This window comes from Primulina eburnea, chromosome 8, assembly GCF_022965805.1.
Source record: "Primulina eburnea isolate SZY01 chromosome 8, ASM2296580v1, whole genome shotgun sequence".
In the NCBI taxonomy this organism is placed as follows: Eukaryota; Viridiplantae; Streptophyta; class Magnoliopsida; order Lamiales; family Gesneriaceae; genus Primulina; species Primulina eburnea.
The window spans coordinates 44,929,964-44,947,951 of NC_133108.1; the positions used below are offsets into that span (position 1 = coordinate 44,929,964).

At 35.0% G+C, this 17,988-nt stretch overlaps 1 protein-coding gene across 4 annotated transcripts in view; it reads right to left on the reverse strand.

Moving 5' to 3' along the window:
• The window catches only part of LOC140840265 (callose synthase 9-like), a 34,857-nt gene that overhangs the window by 11,097 nt on the left and 5,772 nt on the right, over positions 1 to 17,988 (reverse strand). For all 4 annotated transcript variants that reach the window (XM_073207540.1, XM_073207539.1, XM_073207541.1 and 1 more), the window contains 36 exons: positions 17,271 to 17,368; positions 17,071 to 17,188; positions 16,563 to 16,688; positions 16,300 to 16,376; positions 16,091 to 16,166; positions 15,639 to 15,761; positions 14,630 to 14,732; positions 14,405 to 14,528; positions 14,090 to 14,279; positions 13,922 to 13,974; positions 13,058 to 13,118; positions 12,763 to 12,844; positions 11,746 to 11,795; positions 10,066 to 10,152; positions 9,773 to 9,858; positions 9,668 to 9,692; positions 8,882 to 8,976; positions 8,721 to 8,802; positions 8,426 to 8,598; positions 8,226 to 8,346; positions 7,362 to 7,459; positions 7,196 to 7,286; positions 6,941 to 7,101; positions 6,751 to 6,860; positions 5,799 to 5,933; positions 4,967 to 5,035; positions 4,706 to 4,883; positions 4,097 to 4,211; positions 3,326 to 3,445; positions 2,693 to 2,808; positions 2,531 to 2,614; positions 2,297 to 2,409; positions 1,440 to 1,492; positions 1,178 to 1,354; positions 929 to 976; positions 600 to 758 (listed from right to left, as the gene is read on the reverse strand). In XM_073207540.1, the coding sequence (XP_073063641.1) occupies positions 600 to 758; positions 929 to 976; positions 1,178 to 1,354; positions 1,440 to 1,492; positions 2,297 to 2,409; positions 2,531 to 2,614; positions 2,693 to 2,808; positions 3,326 to 3,445; positions 4,097 to 4,211; positions 4,706 to 4,883; positions 4,967 to 5,035; positions 5,799 to 5,933; positions 6,751 to 6,860; positions 6,941 to 7,101; positions 7,196 to 7,286; positions 7,362 to 7,459; positions 8,226 to 8,346; positions 8,426 to 8,598; positions 8,721 to 8,802; positions 8,882 to 8,976; positions 9,668 to 9,692; positions 9,773 to 9,858; positions 10,066 to 10,152; positions 11,746 to 11,795; positions 12,763 to 12,844; positions 13,058 to 13,118; positions 13,922 to 13,974; positions 14,090 to 14,279; positions 14,405 to 14,528; positions 14,630 to 14,732; positions 15,639 to 15,761; positions 16,091 to 16,166; positions 16,300 to 16,376; positions 16,563 to 16,688; positions 17,071 to 17,188; positions 17,271 to 17,368 (3,777 nt within the window). The remainder of the gene's footprint in view (positions 1 to 599; positions 759 to 928; positions 977 to 1,177; positions 1,355 to 1,439; positions 1,493 to 2,296; positions 2,410 to 2,530; positions 2,615 to 2,692; positions 2,809 to 3,325; positions 3,446 to 4,096; positions 4,212 to 4,705; positions 4,884 to 4,966; positions 5,036 to 5,798; positions 5,934 to 6,750; positions 6,861 to 6,940; positions 7,102 to 7,195; positions 7,287 to 7,361; positions 7,460 to 8,225; positions 8,347 to 8,425; positions 8,599 to 8,720; positions 8,803 to 8,881; positions 8,977 to 9,667; positions 9,693 to 9,772; positions 9,859 to 10,065; positions 10,153 to 11,745; positions 11,796 to 12,762; positions 12,845 to 13,057; positions 13,119 to 13,921; positions 13,975 to 14,089; positions 14,280 to 14,404; positions 14,529 to 14,629; positions 14,733 to 15,638; positions 15,762 to 16,090; positions 16,167 to 16,299; positions 16,377 to 16,562; positions 16,689 to 17,070; positions 17,189 to 17,270; positions 17,369 to 17,988) is intronic.

Sequence of the window (17,988 nt, forward strand, 5' to 3'; positions counted from 1 at the left end):
GGGGAATCTGGAGTAAGGTTATGCAGCACCTGGGATTCGAGTGGGTTTTCCCGGCACTTTCTAGAGATTTGTTCGTAATGGAAAACGGTTTACTCAACGGAAGGGGAAAAAGGACTTTCTGGTACATCATCGTACATTGCACATTTTGGACAACATGGATAGAGCGCAATAACAGAATTTTCAACGACAAAGGAGACTCGATCGACGAACTATGGGAGAAATTAAGATTCAGGGTTGCCAAATGGACAACTACTGTGTCGGTGTTTCGACATTTATTGTTATCTGATTTAGTTAGGGATTGGTGTTTTATGTACGTATGAGTTTGTTATAGTTAGTCAATCGGTGGTTGGACTGTGGATTGCTCATCCACGGGAATTGTAATCTCAACTACTATTAATCTAATAAATTCATAGTTTCCTATCAAAAAAAAAAAAATGCAATCCCAGCATTGGTAAGAAGATCAAACATGATAGCTTAAGTACAGCGCAGCCTGAATTAAAGACAGATCCTCAAAATCTAATAGAGTAAAATTTTTAACAAATCTGCCGCCAACCAGCACTACCAAAGACGTGAATTCACATTAAAAAAAAAAGACATACCCTCAGAAAGCCCTGTTCTAAGATGAACCCTAAAATCATAGGAACTGCTGTAAAGATTCCAATCTGGAACAGAAACTGTGCATTAATAGCCGCACTCAGAGAAGTATTATCCCGTATTTGTGCTCTGTCTAGAATGGTTTCATCAACCCCAGATAACGCCTAGAAAAAAAAATTAATGTAAATATAATAAGGAACCACAGCCATAGAATTCGAGATGGAAAGATGAGTAGAAATAAAACAATCTTCTCAGTATATAATTAATGTAAGAACGGCACACAGTAAGACATGAATACATTACTGTAAAAAGAGAATACAGGCTACGGACTTACCAAATACACCCTCCCATAGAGAAAAGCATACACAGTCAGCACAGTCAACTGCAAGGAGATTTGGACTTGTTAAAGGTTATCAAACAGCTTCCAAACAGGTATTAACATGGGATGCAAAGTTCAATTCTTGTAAAATAAACATACACAAGCAAAACCAGACGTTGCCCAACAAATTTAGACAAAAGTCCGCCATTTCATAAATCTAAACAACAAAGCAGGAAAGTTGCTTTTCCATGAGAAATAGCTAACCATGGTGCAAAAGTAGAATCCGACTGTGGTAAAGTAAAATGAGAGCATCCTAAAAAAATCAAAGTGCTGCCCAAGCCTGTAGATATCCCTACTAAGAACTTGTTCTCCATTGCCTCCAGCAACTTTTCCTTCAAATAGGGCAATCTGATTGAGTCCAACATCTCTTCCCTTACCAACCTGTGCAAAATTCATTTAATTAGCTAGTCTTCTCCCAATTCACATATACTCATGATCCGAAGCTTGAAAGGAATCTAAGTTATACCTGAATGTATTCATGGTGAGTCACATTCCCTTGACGTAAAGTTGAATTGAAACCTGCATTTTTTCAACTCCATGGTTCAGGCATCTAATATGATCAACATGCTTAAGTCATTTCACAATCCCACATCAACCTAAAGCTCTACTAACACTTGATAAATCGTGCTCGACGAGCTCAAGCTTGATGGTGCTGACATAGTCAAGCTCAAGCCCAAATCCCCCCACTTAGTCCAGCTCAAGTAGTGAAACTTTTTTCTAGTTGAGCTAAAATAGAGGTCCACTCCAACTAGAATTTGCTCAATTGCATCACCAACGTAAGTGACAATATAATTGAAGTAATTCCGTATTATTAGACCACAAATCACGAAAATTTTGGACAGCTGTTGCTAGGGATCGACATGTGCTCTTGCTTGGATATCGATTAAGACACGGTACTTGGGTTGTTGTAAGGTTTAAAAGATTTGAGGAGCAAAAATATCACTAAATGTATTTTTGTAAGGGAGAGTAGTTACCAAAAGAGGGATTGTTGAAGAGCAACAATTTGCGGGGAGAGTGATTGAAACTTGGTATTTGGACATCAGTATGGTTCAGAAGGTGTGAGATATATCATTACCGTCGACTTAAACTTTTGTTAAAATGAAATGCGCTCAATCCTACAATATTTAACACCTACTACCAATTTCTTTGAAATAATGGTGAAAAATCTGCACCGAAAACCTAATTACTTCTTTCAGCAATTATCTTTATTCCTTTATTGATAACCATCAAGACAAGAAAAAAATCATATCCCTTAAACATAAAGATTCCATATTAACTAAAATAAAACAAAAAAATGTTATCAGTTTCTTAAATCGGTCATACCAGAGTAGATATCTTCACTGATATTAATTACACGAGATGCCTTGCTAATACCACCCCTCGTAATATGGAACACTCTATCAAAAACATCTGGATGACCATAATGCATGCGAACCCTGAAGAACACCAGAGTATCAAGTAAAACCTATGCACGGTTTTGATTAACTTTAAGAGGCTGAGAAATAAACATAGTAGCAAGCAAACATTATGAAATAGCCACCCGCCAGGAGAACTTACTTCAGAGGATTTGCAAGAACACGTTGACCAAGAGTAACAAAACTGGATTCTTGACTAGACATGAAATATGCTAAAGAAGACACACTGCATGTGAAAGTTGAAGAGTTAGTTTATGATGAAGTATACAGAGAGAAAAAAATGCAAATAAAGCCCTTTAAATACCTTCCAGTAAATACATGTTCCCTGACACCAAGAATTGTCGGAGGACGAATTCCATGATCACAATAGAACTCTTCAAGAAGATTTCTCATCTTCAATGCTTCCTCAAAATAATTATCCTGAGAGATGAGGAGTTCATTAATGAAAAAGGTAGGCAGAAATCCCCGCACTTTTCTGGACAATGACAATTAGGAGGAACAGAAAATTCACAAAAGCAAGCTAAAGAAATCCAAAAAGTAATATGTTCTTTAAGTATGTATTTTAGAACCAAAAAATCATCATGTAAACAATTTGTTTCATGTTACTAGTTAGAATATAGTCCTCCACATAATGGGCATGAGGTATCTGCCAGTTTGATGGGAAACAAACAGAAACCTTAGAAAGGAAAGGGAAGGTTCATGCATAGAGTATGATATAAACAAGTAAGAGGCTAAAAACAGAGGTTGAAAGAAACAACTGGTCAAAGGAATCGGAATACAAATTATATTTATCAAAAGACTGATGCCATACACTATTTGCAGGACAACTTCGAACGATAGATTTAAGGAGAAACTAAAACCACATAAAAACCATTATCTTAAAAAATAAACGATCATCTTACATGGTTTCCGTATTTTTGAAAGAAAAAAACCCCACCTGATTCATGTCAATTGTCTGCACAGCATTACCACGAGTAAAGACTACAGCATGATTCTGGTTTTCAGGTTTCCCTTCACCGAGTTTAGGATTTCCTGGTAGCTTTATTGAATAGATTTCCTGTAATTTTCAAGATGATCCAAGAATTCAGCACAAATAACTTAATTGCAAATGGATTCAACTAGAGCATCACTAATGTACAAACCTTATGAAGTTTATCAAACAGATATATGTCCAAATCAAAATTAAAAAATAACAAAAACCGCATATAAATGAAAATGTGATTGATTGAAACAAAGTAGTCGAGTAGAAATATTCTGCATAGTAAAAGATAGTAAAATTTGACGAAGATGATGATGCAGTAGAAGGAAAGGAAGAAAGAAAGACTGTATATTGAATGATAGATATTCAGTCTAAAAGATGTAAACTCGTTATATAGAATGGACCAATAACAGATGATGCCAAATTAGACAATTATCCTGCTCAGAGTCGCAGAATTTAAAAGCAGCCACTCCACAAGCATCACAGCAGTACATATAAACTGTAGACCTTTCACAACTGATAACGAACACAAGGTTGTAACAATTCATCTCAAAAAATCTAGATACATATTACCATAAAAAACCGGAGACCTGTATATTACCATAAAAAACCGGAGACCTTTACCAGGTATCCATTCCTTTTACCAGGCTTATACACATGGTTCCATATCCTAAACCACTGAAAAGAATAAAATGCAGGAGACCACAGCATCTCTAATCCTTTGTTTACCTTATCTTTCCCATTAATATCAGCCTTCACAAGTTTTGAGAAATATTCGTTGTGTACTTTTCCATCTTTAAGAGTTTCAACCACGTCAATGAATGCGACTCGAAGAGCTTCATTTCTGTGTTGAAACATATAAGACAAAACAAAAATTATAGGAAAAACATAAAAGACACATATATTTAGCATCTTACATAAGTTTCCATTCAACAGAGGAAGACTTCTCTATCAATTAAAGCACTAGATCATTCTAGAAGGTAGTAATCAAGATAAGGTTTTGGCAATACCAAATATTTTCTAATTATTTGGATTAAGTTAGCAAGTAATGTCGATGCTAATAATATCCCACTGAATTGGATAGGGAAACATGGAGAGTTTAAGAACTTCTCGATTTCAGATTTATTGAGAAGTTGGAGTTTTACATGTTTTTTAGCTGAGAAGGATTTTTCTTGTCTTTTTTCTTGTTTTGCAGATTTCTTGTCCGCTTATTGTAGTTTGTGCTTCTAATTAATTGATATATTATAGTGTCCTATAAAAAAAATACCCCACTGTGATAGATAAGGTAATATCTTAATTCGTATCCAAGTTGAAATGGCCGTCAAACAATTGCCCAACCTTTGCATTAACAGTGCAATATCTGCAGCCTCGGGTTTATGATCTTCTTTCTGCTTTCCATATATCTGACATGTAACAACATATGTGAACTTTAGATCTGCTTGAGCTCTGGCTTCAGGAGACAACTCAAAACCTTGAACATCAATCGATTCATTTCCAATAATATCTGCCTCTACATCTGAAATTAAGTATGAATCAACGACTAGGTATAGATATGACAAGCAAAAAACGAGAGAAGCACCGATTACTAGATATCCAAACCTCCAGTTGATATACGCTCCAAATAAGCTTGAAGCATAAGAGCTTTCCTGTAGTACATCATTCCACGAACTGTGTCCATAGAAGTAATGAGTAATCCGGGATTAAAGAGACGAGAAAAGTAAAAGTTCATGGTACTCATTTTTTACAGTCATAAGCAACTAGGGTAATAATGTACACCAGTATATTTCCCATTAGAGCCACCACCAACACAGATGGCCAAAACAATGCTTTTGCTAAATCATACATGATGGAATGTTCAGTATACAAACATGAGACCGCTGTGTGCCGATAAGAAACAAAAAGATCACACTAAAATCACCATAAGGTCATAGAATTGGTAGGCCCCTCCAAGAATGTTGCCTAAAACTTCCCCTATTCTTGGATAGAGTAATATACAATACAAAAGCTCAAACTCATCCACTAAAGAAAGGAAGAAGTCCAAATCCAATACCCTGTGAGCATTCACAGATTATGTGAAAAAACCAGACTTAAACTATGCTGAAATATCTTCTGTAGTATTGCATATTTGATGTTTCCATTACAAGTGTCACAAGATAAGATGACAATAAATTTTTCATTCCTACACCATTTATATTTAATAATGCTACGTTATAATTTCTTAGAAAGTGAATATAGAAGTTTACAGTGAATAATTGTTTTTTGGATTTTAAGCTAGAGGCTAAAAGAAACTAAGTTCATGCTTCACTAAAATAATCTGATTCATCAGAGACAAAACATATATAAAAATAAAGGCACTGCGGAAAAGAAATGGATAAGTCTTTTGACATAACGTAAACAACCAACATGGCAAGATGCATGACTGAAGACGCACCTGTTCTGGCTAATGTCTGCCCTCGGTAAGAAGCCCAAAACCGCAGTTCAAGGATATGATTAGGATTGTCACTAAATTCTGACTCTGTCGAGTTCTCGTGCCGTCCAATCCGAGAAAGGAAATTTTTCCATTCATCTGAATTTTAAAAAGAAAATATCTTCTTGAACAAAAAACAGAACACATTACAATTTCAACATGCCGGATACTGCGATAACTATGGAATGCAAATAAGTTGGACAACAAAATTCAAAGAACCCTAACAAGATGCCAAATACAGTGTGAGGAAGACAACCCATAAAGAATCCAAAATTGATCACAAATAAGGGCGTCAATGGATTATGACAATTTCAAAAGAAATAAAAAAAAAATTATGTCCATTCAAATTTCTATCCAATGACCGTGAGGCAAACAAAAACCTAGAGAGAGAGGGAATTGGAAATCAGACCAGGACCAAAGAGTTTCAAAAATCGCAACATCTACATAAGATTTCTAGAAAATAAATTAGATTAAATATGCGAAGGTGTCCAAAAGAGGCAAAATAATATGTGAAATAGTTTCGTGAGCTCAGAAATCAGCCTTAACGTGGAAACCGTAAAATAAAATATAATGAGAATATCAACGAAGAACCTAACCTATATAAAAAACAAACTAAAGATTAATACAAAAGGCTATAGTCTTAAGAAAAGAACGATACTCAGTGGTCCATGTCTTACTGCAAACTGCAAAATGTGGCGGCTTTGAGAAAGAAGCGTCTTTCAAGAGCTAAGCATAATACTACATTTGTCCTGGAAAATTATTCAATGATTTCTACAATGGCAATAATACACATATTAAAGGCTAAGGGGTTTTAAGGGGTAAGAATTGGCATTTAGATCAGAGAGACATCAAAAAGATTTAATCCAAAACATGGAAAAGAGGAGCAGACACAACATTCAAAAAAATTGTGATGTACCTGGATATATCTTTTGGAGATAAAACAGCGTTGAAATGCCATCTTCATTTTCCTTTAGGAGTTCAGACATGCTGTAAAGCACGGTCTCTGAGTAATATGGAGTGAATACGCTGCCCAAGCAATGGTGAGCATTACATACACATAAAATTCAGCACAATCCCCAAATCAGTAAAGAAAATGTGGCAGTTACCAAAAAGATAACATCTCCCTGACATGCTTGGCTACTGGCATCTCCATAAAAAGAGAATTAGTAAAGAACTCTAGCCTCCGTCTTGCTTCAAGATTCTTTGGTACGTTCGCAGCTGAATCTTTGATGGTGAGGAGTGCATACAACCTACTGACTTGTGATTTCTAGACATGTATAATGCATTTTAGCCCTTTCCCAAATAGAAAGGTATTGAACAGATATATATATAGATAGAGAGACAGATAGATAAGAGCATACCAACTCTGCATCTCTAGGCCACTTCAACTTTTGAAAGAGACGACCCTCAGTCCTTGCCTTGAAGAGCCTATTCCAAGTCTCGTAATTTTCTCTGCATAACCGAACAGGTTCAACATACAAGTAGGAGGTGGGAGGCAATACAAAGATGATAAACTTTTCAATAAACCTCATGTTGATAGAGAACATGTCATGTTGCATAACATCGTAAAGATCAAGGATGGCTTTAACAGCACCAGTTTCGAGTTCAGGAGTCTTATCCTTTTTCTACATAGATAAAGGAAAAAAAGTTGAATTAGCACCTAGAAATTGGATATATCATGAAAAAAGAATACCACATAATCCAAAAGGAGGCATGTATGTATAGAGTCAAACAATATATTTAAATAAAGTATAATGTGGAAAAAGGTATACCATCCCATGATCAATGACCTCCCAAGTACATAATAATTTGTAGTTGTTCCGATCATATGCCCCCCGAGGGAAATCTTGACAACTACTATAGTCTTATAAAAGGTAAATTATGGATTCAAAATTGCCTCCATTAAGAACAAGATCAACCATCGATTACATAAATATAAGAGAGAGAGAGAGAGAGTGTGTGTGTGTGTGTGTGTGTTTATTCACATATTTTCATATTTGATTCCAGCTGGCAACATGCTGTCTTGTGTTACATAACTGAAATGATATAACCAAGAAACTGAAAATATCTCTCTGCCTTGCTCCTGTTTTGGGTCCTGAAATGTTTTGACATCACTAGGTAAGTTTCTCTCCTGAGTATAAAAGGTATGGCAGCCCTTTTGACAACCACCATCATCACTCCCTTCTTTCTAAATTATATATTACATAACAAATTATAGAAGAAACAAGCGAATGGTAGTAAGACAACAGAGAAGCCAACATGTATCCAACAACATAAAGAACATGCAACAAAGTCAAGCAAAATATAACTAAACATCATCATACAATCACAGTGTCCAAGTTTCAAAATTTTAAAAAGGGCTTCATTCATTGTCAGTCATTTAGCACGAACCAGTATTCCCAGGAGAGCTGTAACTTTCTGAATTAAAATGGGCAGTTTATTCAGGTCAAAGTCGACGAGAATACTTCCATTTGCTATACTTCCTTGAATGTCTTCATATATTCTTTCAATCCTGATATGTTATGATAATGAACTGTGAAGTACACAACTGCAAACAGCAACAGAGCAAAAAAAATTATGATGAACTCTACCACTTCTTCCCCTCATTGTTGCCTTCATCATCCAATATGGACGTAAGAATAAACTTGATAGCATAAAAGCACTCCTGAACCGCATATTTCATATATCCATCCTTTGAAATCCTGTCCCATAGCTCGTCCTGAGAATCTCTATTCTCCAAAGCAGTATCTTTAGCAACGAACAGCTTCAGATAGGAGAAAAATCACAAACCCATTTAGTAAGTATTACATAAAATAAATATATCACACGGATGAAGAATCTTGCAAATTAACAAATATAATTTTATGCTCAAATACAAGGTGAGACCTTGCTAGCTAGAAGAAAAAGAGGCCACTGAACCAGGGGAAGGCTCCCTGAATTTTTAGGCATTTGAAGCAATTCCATTTCCCTGTTGGAAATAATCAGTGAGACAGGAGGAGATTCATGTCAATCAAAACTTGCGATGTTCAAACAGGAGAATAGCTCACAGATCAGTAACATAATCTTCTTCGCGCATATTCCTTATGATCTCATTCCAAAAGGGAGCAAATCGAGCAGCATCCAACTTGTTCTTCCCTAAAGCCTTAATAAGACAGACTTTTGATTTCAATATAATTAAAATTTAACAGCTTGAAAGTGCCAAAATGCTGAATGGTTGAACAAATAATGGAATACGAAATACTTTAATTAGCAGGGTGATATCATTTCAAAGAGAAGTTGAATTGCAATTCCAATATCAAGCACTTCTCAATCCAATATTATTTATGACTATTTACCGGTTTAAAGTTTTGGATGACAAGGAAAAAATCTCACAAATTCTACGAGCAAAGAAAGAACCGTGTCATTTGCTATTCTCCTTAATTTTTCAGCTTAACAAATGGAAAAACTTTAACATTTTTCTTTTATATAAAATGAAGTCTATGTTCTTGTGATCAACCTAAAGGGTTTCATTAGTCGCTGGTACTTAATCCCAGCCCTTATCTCCTTTAAAATTGCGGATTAACTAATTTCAAATCTAAGCAGAATCCTTTTGTTTCCCAAGCAGTGGAATTTTAAAGGACATACTCGTAACCATTCGGTCCCAAGCTCAATTACTTCCTCAAAACCAAATCAAACAAACCAATAGAAACATCAGATCATTCTACAATGGTAATGACAGTAATTTGTTCTATGCTTCGTGCTGAGTTATTTTAGTTTCTCCTTCATCCTTGCAAGATTAGGTTTGTAAATTAGTAGACAAAACCATTAGCTTCCATCAGGGTGGTCTAACAAACCTGACCAGATGACTGGATTGAATCCCTGCCACAAAAAAATACTTTAATTTCAGAATATACAATTTCTAATGGGAGAGAAAGGTATCAAACTGAAAAAGAAATAACCTGTCAGGAACTGGCACATGCAGCGTATCCATGAAAGCCTCAGGAAACTTGTCAAAAAGATGATGAACAGCATCTAGAGATCTAATCTAAATTATGGAGAAGAAGTTGATTCAATACTTAAGCGAAAGAAATGTAATTTAAATTTTTTATTATACTCTAGCCTCTTGGAGAACGAGAAATACATGCATAACTGAAGATATACTTTCAACGCAGCAAAAAATGCCAAGACTGCATATGCTTGATGATCACATGACATTTTCATATATAAAGACATGCACAATAAAATACATCACCTCTCCAAGGCGATCTCTAGCACCCAGCAGGAAACCCCATAAAGCAGATATAACAGTGTAGAAAATATGGATATCTAAGAGATAAATCTGCAATACAGGAAACAAGAGGGAAATTATTAAGTGGGAGGAGACATAGCAACATATATTGATATTACACATTATAAATCTGTATCATCACGACACTGAAAGAATAACCTTCTCTCACATATCATGAACTTTGAAATACATAATTCATTTATTTAAATTGCTCGTTTTTCCCCAATTGTCATCACAAGTTCATCAAGATAGGTAACACAAGCAATTATTCTTTCCAGATAACGAATTAAGTAGTCGACCAACATTTCTAGGGTGAAGACCACATTCTTGAATGACCAAGCAAGGCCAGAAATGTCATTGATCACAAAACATCCCAAAATAAATTATGGTGGGACATGCAATATAGATTTTCAAGCTTCTCAACAAAGTCTTAACATATGTGAAAGATAGGAAAACACAAAGAAGTCAAATACAGCCGTGTGTAAAAGTAAAAGATCAAGAAATGAGGGAATTGGAGGCACAGTCCCATGGATCACTGTCCCAAAATTATGCTCTGGACTGCTCTAACAATTAGACACACTCAGAAAATTAAATTGGTTAATTATATAATCAAGCTACGTACATTAGTTTCTCTCCACCTCAGGTACATATTTCTTGTATCCAACAAAATATAAGAACAAAAACAACAGCCATACAGAGATGGGTTGGTTAAGAGTAAAAATAATATTTCCACTCATAAAAAGTAAGATTATAACCGTCCAAAACCCCATCCCATCAAATACTCACCGACACAATTATTTATGGTGATTCATCGCCCATCGGTGCTCTAAAAATCAGCCGCCACCTCTAAAAATCGGCCTAGGCAGCTAGTCGACAAGCCAAGGCGGCCCAAGGCGGTTAGGGCTTTTTTTTGTTCCTTTTTTTGGTTTTTTTTTTAAAAATGGTCTTTTAATTTAAAATTAAAATCCAATTAAAAAAATAACAGGTAATATTTTATAGGCGTTAAATCAAAGTCCAACAAGAAATGTGATTGGCTAACTTGTCCTAACACGTCAAACTTCATTTTCGTCAACAATCTAGAGTGAGAAAACATAACGAAGGTGATTTTGCATCCGAAAGAGAGGAAGATCACAGTTAATTTAATCAATGATGTAATAATAAAATAAAAAACTTTACTATTATTTTATTAGTCATGTTCTCCCTACTTATATTAAACAATGATTTAATATTCTAAAATAAAAAATAATTTAAAGATATTAATATATAATATTACTAAATATTATACAAACTAATTTAAAAAACCACCTATGCGGGCCTACCGTTTTTTGGAATACTTTGATTAATAAACTAAAACCATGCAACATTGGGTCATTGGAAACAGCAATTAAAAACTCAAATTGTTGTACACCAATTATTCAAATTTATAACCTAATTGCTTTCTTTAAACAAAAGAGCCAATGAAAGGAATAAAATTAAAAAACCCGCAATCAAAGTCAAAAGTTGAATAAATCAGAAAGATACTCAAGACCATGAAAAACAATTTTGACTGTATGACAGAGAACAGGGGAACCATCAGTTCTCAAAATGGCAAATATTTCAAAAAACAGAGACCAAAACACTAAAATAAAAGTTAAACATACTTACAGCCAGCACAGGCGCCCATAAGCTTAGCACGGTTAGAGCATTATGGTTATCTACACGTGAAAAATAGCAATTTTTCAATTTGAGAAAAGGCAATATTGTGAAACAATAAAAAGATTGCACATTTTACACTACACAAATTGAACTTGGAACAGAAGTGTTGGATGACAAAAAAAACAAATTCAAGAATTAGATTTGATAGTATGAAAACAAATACAATGATATATCTTTGGTATGATATTTTTATTTTTATTATCTAGTTAATATCAATTTCCTACCATATTTATTCCCTTTTATTTTAATTATATCCATAATGATATGATTGTTCCATGAATGTAGGCTTTCATTACCAAATTTGTAAATTTTATGTTAAGTTTCAATCTCAATTAACGCTAAATTCCTAAGCTCAAGATTCAACGTGATGTTGATGTAGTAACCCTGAACTTTATATTTCAGCCTTTTATGTATCTAAAGACCATTAAGTGCCAAAAAAATGAAGTCAGGTTTCTGTCAAAGTGTGGTTTACGATGACCACCACACTTTCAGTCATCATCTCCTGCTGTCCACTTGTCTGATCTCTGTTTATTTGGTCAATGGAAGAACAATAGGTATCCACCTGCCTACTCTGTCTTCTGCCGCGAGATTTTCTTCAAGACATTGTAAAAAAATTGTTTTTTAAGTTGAAAACACGTCAATTCAGAATGGAGGGATGTTAGAATGGAAAAAATGTATATAAAAGTTAGATTTGACATTATCAAGATTCAAAAAATGGGATCTGTATTCTAATCTAAAAGAGATTTAAAAAGCTTTCACCCTTTGGAAACTATGTCGGGGTTGGGTTGCAGGTCTCCACGAACAATCAACTAAAATCTCTCATATTACATTAAATGTTCACTAAATTTCTATCAGTTAGAATTCAACAAGTGAAAGTGGTCTAATAATAATACCAATCTCAAAGAAACCACAGACATTAGAACAGACATCATAATAAACTGCTCCCTTGATAACATTGTGGCTTACTTTTTGACACTAGATCATGCCAAGAATATTGCCTGATATCCATTTCTACTATCAGCTCAGTTGGCCCGGCCAGCGGTCTAATCTGTGAAGTGAAGCACAAAATCAATAGGGTGCTAAATTATCTAATTTCAGGCAAAGACAACTGAGATATGCAGCGTTCAAAAGCAAATAACAGAAATGTCTTATGCTTACCAGCAGGAAATAAGCAAATTGGTGCTAAATTATCTAATTTCAGGCAAAGACAACTGAGATATGCAGCGTTCAAAAGCAAATAACAGAAATGTCTTATGCTTACCAGTAGGAAATAAGCAAAAGAAAATTTGCATCCAAGTACAACAAACCAAAAGATCATGTATCTGCATTGCCATGAACAAGGACTAATAAGTTACAACCACCATTAGATCAAATATTATTCGATATACTCACGCAAAAACATGGAAACCAGGAACGCATTCCAATAAATTTACACGGCCATCAGAAATCAATTGAGAAGGTAATAACTACATATTTGAATGGAATCAGCAGAAATTATGCCCACCCAACAATCACATGGAGCGTCAGCAGAAATGGATGGAATTAACTGAGGTCACCCCAATATCAAGAAAACAATGCGTTTGATAAAGTGAATCTAAAATACTCGAGATAGCTTCAGCAGAAATGGATGGAATTAACAGAGGTGACTCCATATCAAGAAAACAAGGCATTTGACAAAGTGAATCTAAAGTGAACGAGATAGCTTCAGCAAATCATCACGTTCCTTATTGCCAAAATGCCCAAACAAATCAAACTTGAAAGCATCCCCTCTCTCCCGCAAATACTATAAGCCAACAGCAAACTGCCACTGAATCTCAGCTGGGCTCGAGTCAAGTGGGAAAGCCAAAACCATGGGTCACTCACAGTCATCATAATACAGAAAATCTAAGATCATAACGAATCCTTTCAGCTATCTTGCGAAGAATGAAATCGTCAACATACAAAATTATCCTTACTAGGTTAATTACAGCAATTGACAAGGAGTGACGGATAAAATTTGCTTCAAATAAAATACAAGGAAAAGCAGGGGAGACAGATGGAATGATGAAAGGTCTCTCTTATAAAAGTAAGGACACATAAGTACGAGGGAAAGTCGTAAGAAAAAGTAACACAGCTATGTAATTACTTTATGAAATCTGAAGCTCTTTCATACATGCCCCGGCCAACATAGTAATGTTCCTAAAACACGTGAGAGCACATTTATTAACAACAACAAAAAAGAAATATAATTTATACTACAAATATGTAAAAGTCATTCACGCAATGCATAATGCTTTAAAAAAAATAAGTAAACCTGGTGCATCCACTTCAAAAAACGAATCAAAGGCCAACCATCACACTGATTGGACATATGGTGACATGCTGGTATGTGCATCAAGAAACTCAAAATGAATTTCACGCCAGCATAGATGGAAAGTATTATGACATAGAGCTTATAGATAATTGACTCGGCATTGGGTTTGCTCTGTTCTGCAAGAGCTCTCCTGTGAAATACAACACTTAATCAAAGTCCTGCCTATAGATTGCAAAAAAAAAAAAAAAGAGCGGTAGAAAAAAAAAAGCTAGATACTTAAAAGGAAAAAGGTTGAGAAGAGTAGCATATACATACACATAAAGGAAACATATGAAAACCGACGTCAAGCAATAGAACAAAAAACGTAGTAAAATCCTGGTCACAGCTAGGCGCCTAGAAGTGGAGTATGCCCCATACATCATTATGATGTCCAAGACACCTGAAGAACAGAAAAATTCATTGGCTTAAAAATAAAAAAATAAAATAAAAATTGAACTGTTCAAATGTGGCACAAAAGAGTCTAAAATATCAAATATTTACTCTCAAAGAACTTCATCACAAAGTATGTCGGTCCAACACTGAGAACTTCTCTAATGGTCTTGGAGTTGAACTGGCTCTTATTGAATGAAAAGACGGCAAGTCCCTGGAAAAGATGATCCACCATAAGAAATAAACAAAGAGTGTCTCCTGAACTGCAGATTATGGGCGTGATAAGCATAATGATACCAATCCTAAACTTCAGATTTGTGTAAAAATAATAAACATCGACATAACAAAACGTATAATCTATTTCATTGTAAATACAAAGAAGAAAAACAAAAACTGAAATAAGTTGATAACAAGATATCAAAAATCTAGAAACTTCAAACTAAACATATTTATAATTTGTAATAACAACAATTCCTTTCAGAAAACTCAAAATTGTGTACTCTAAAAATCTCAAATATGCAATCGAGAAGATATGGACCACCCAAACTTTATAGCAGCTAACTCAATTTTTCCATTTTCCTCATCATTCCTCTGGAATTTAGTCGTAATTCACCAGAACATGGGAGACAGAAAGCTAATTGGATATCAGTAACCCACATCTTCTATAACATGATAGGCCCTAAGAGACTGATCCAATGAAACAACTGCAGTAGCTGAAACTTTTAAAAGTGATTGAATTCATAATGGTTTTGCCGATCAGAATTTGTAACAGCCCCGTGACATATGGATAACTATTATATTAAGGGAGAGGGTGGTAGACAAGACAATTTGGTGTGTCATGTGGAATTTCAACTTATTTTAGAGATTGCCCCTCCCAAATTGCAATATGGCCCATCACTAATTCTTATAAATAGGATATTACCTCTATTCTAACATAAATTAAATTAATTATGAAAAATGGTTGTACAAGCACGCAGCGAGTGCGCCGAACACTAGTATATATATAACACACACAGATAGGTGTACAGAAAAAAAAATCATAACGGAGTAAAGCAAAGGAGAGAGAAGAGATGAGGCGAGAAAAGCTTAGCACTGCTATATTTCCAAACAAGTTGCAGACCTGGAACATAATCAGAAGGAATATCCAGAGGCGATGAAAACTGTGATAGAGATGAAGAAACGTCCTGTGCTCAACAAACGATGTTTTACCACAACGTTTGCCTCCGCTAGACTTCAGAACACTCTGTAAACCAACAGTGGATATTTTCAAGAAAACACTTTCCTCAGATAAAAGTATCTTCACCGACCCAATCTTATGATGCGTGTCAACAAGGAATTTGAAATATAAATGCCAAATACATGATTTTGGGTGAAAGGACGGGATAGTTTGAAATTAAAACATCCAAAGAATAATTTTTAAAATTTGTGAAATTCACAAGCCAAAAATGTATACAGGTCATATTTTTGGGAAAAATTATTACAGAGTCAATCTCCAAATTGTCCTGTGAAAATACCCAAAGAAAGCCCTTGGCTATTATGATAATTAAGAATGAATGTAAGAAAGTTACAGACCTTTGACCTTGTTGGATGTAGGAAAAAAGTTGTACCCTTACGCCATGGCCAACCAAGTTCAAAGCAGTGCAGTGACCTGGGAAATAAACAAAAAAGAAACAAATTTATCTATTGAAGAACGTCTAAAATTTAAAACCATACAGCTAAAAGATAAAGGTTATGAAAACCATTATTCCAATATATCTTGTAGTTCTGATACCCAAACTTACCAAAAGTATTCATTAAAATCGTCATAATTTCTCCAAGACGAATGAGGAGCTCGACCATTATCATTGTTGGAGGCTTCCTGTAGACAACGGATTATTAAACTATTAAGAAAACTTTTTTCTTTGAAAATCTCGAGTTCATACTGGGATGTGATTACCAAAAACTAGTATTTCCAGTGCCCATGACATTAAATTAACTCAAATTCTATAAACAAATAAACTAGATCACAAGCAAGACACGGAAATCAGAAAGACGGCAGGCATACCGCAGAAATGACCTCATAAAGAGGAAGTATAACTTGATTGATAAACGATACTCCAGACTCAGAAACACAGCTGTTGGCTGGCTGTGCAACCTGTTGCCGCGATATTTCTTCCAATTCCCTTCCCATCTGTTCAATTTGAACAAAACATGGTATTAGGATGAGACAAAGCTACACCGGAAAAAAAACATAAAATCATTGACTTCTTCCCAACTCCCAATAAAGCAGAAGGTACAACTTTAGATCAGAATTTCATTTTTTTAGACTCAGAAAATTTTGGGCAACATCATTGTCCTTGCGTACCCGAAATATCCTTCATTCTACAGCTTAAATAGAACGAACAAAACCCTTTACCAAACATGGGAGTCAATTTCAGCTATGAAATGAAAGAAAGCTGTGGGAAAACAGCCAAATGACAATCCTTATGACTTGAAATCTTCTTAATCGATACCTAGTTAAAAACAATAAATTAAAAAAATGCTCAAACATTTAACGCTCCAAGTGAACCTACATGATGAAATATGTAGCACAAGCATTCTGGAAGAAATCGAACATTTGCTGCTTCGCCCCATATTAAGAAGTACAATGAAATAAGCAATAGCTTCTTCTCTTTGCTAACAGCCTCCAAACTGAAAAATGTATAGTCTGTTACAAATTAACACGAATATCATAGAAAAGAATTTGCACCACCACCGGAACTAAAAAACATACTTGCTCCAGACAGGTAAGATTCCCAAATAGTTGCACCACTTGATGTAATTGTCAAGAGACTTTAAAAATACTCTCTGCACAGCAGCCTCATCCAATTTCTGGAGCAAAGCGATATATAACTCAAAACACAATAGACCAAATGTTCATCTGAGATCCCAAAAATGGTAATAGGGATCAAGTAGACATGCACATCATGCTACCATAAAACTAATTCTCATATTCAAGGAGTAAAAGCATAAGGTTCATACACAGAATTTGAGAATAGCAACAATATGCTCACAGAGACAGGAGAGGAATAGAAAAACAACCGCCCATTTGTTTAAACATCCAAAAATAAAATAAAGGCATCCACTAGGCTCCAAAGTTATTCATTTCGTCCACAGAGATAGAGAGAAAAATCATCTAGGTTAATAACTCTAGACAATTCACAAGTAGTGGAGATTGTTAGCAACTAATCCTGAAGCTAATGGCTGCAATCTGAACATAAACCTCTAAATCTGTTCGTAAACATTTGAGACAAATTTATTTAGTCAATCTTCCAGGCAAACCATTGATCCACTAATAGTTTGTATAGTAAAAGCTTGATTAGTGCTCTTAAAGTAACAAGTGATAATCTGATTCTAAGAAAACTTAATCCTAGATCACAGGCAAAAGAATCTCCGTCCATAAGAAATTTGAAATGGGATGCAGATGTACAATCTCAAGGACAAGCGGCCCT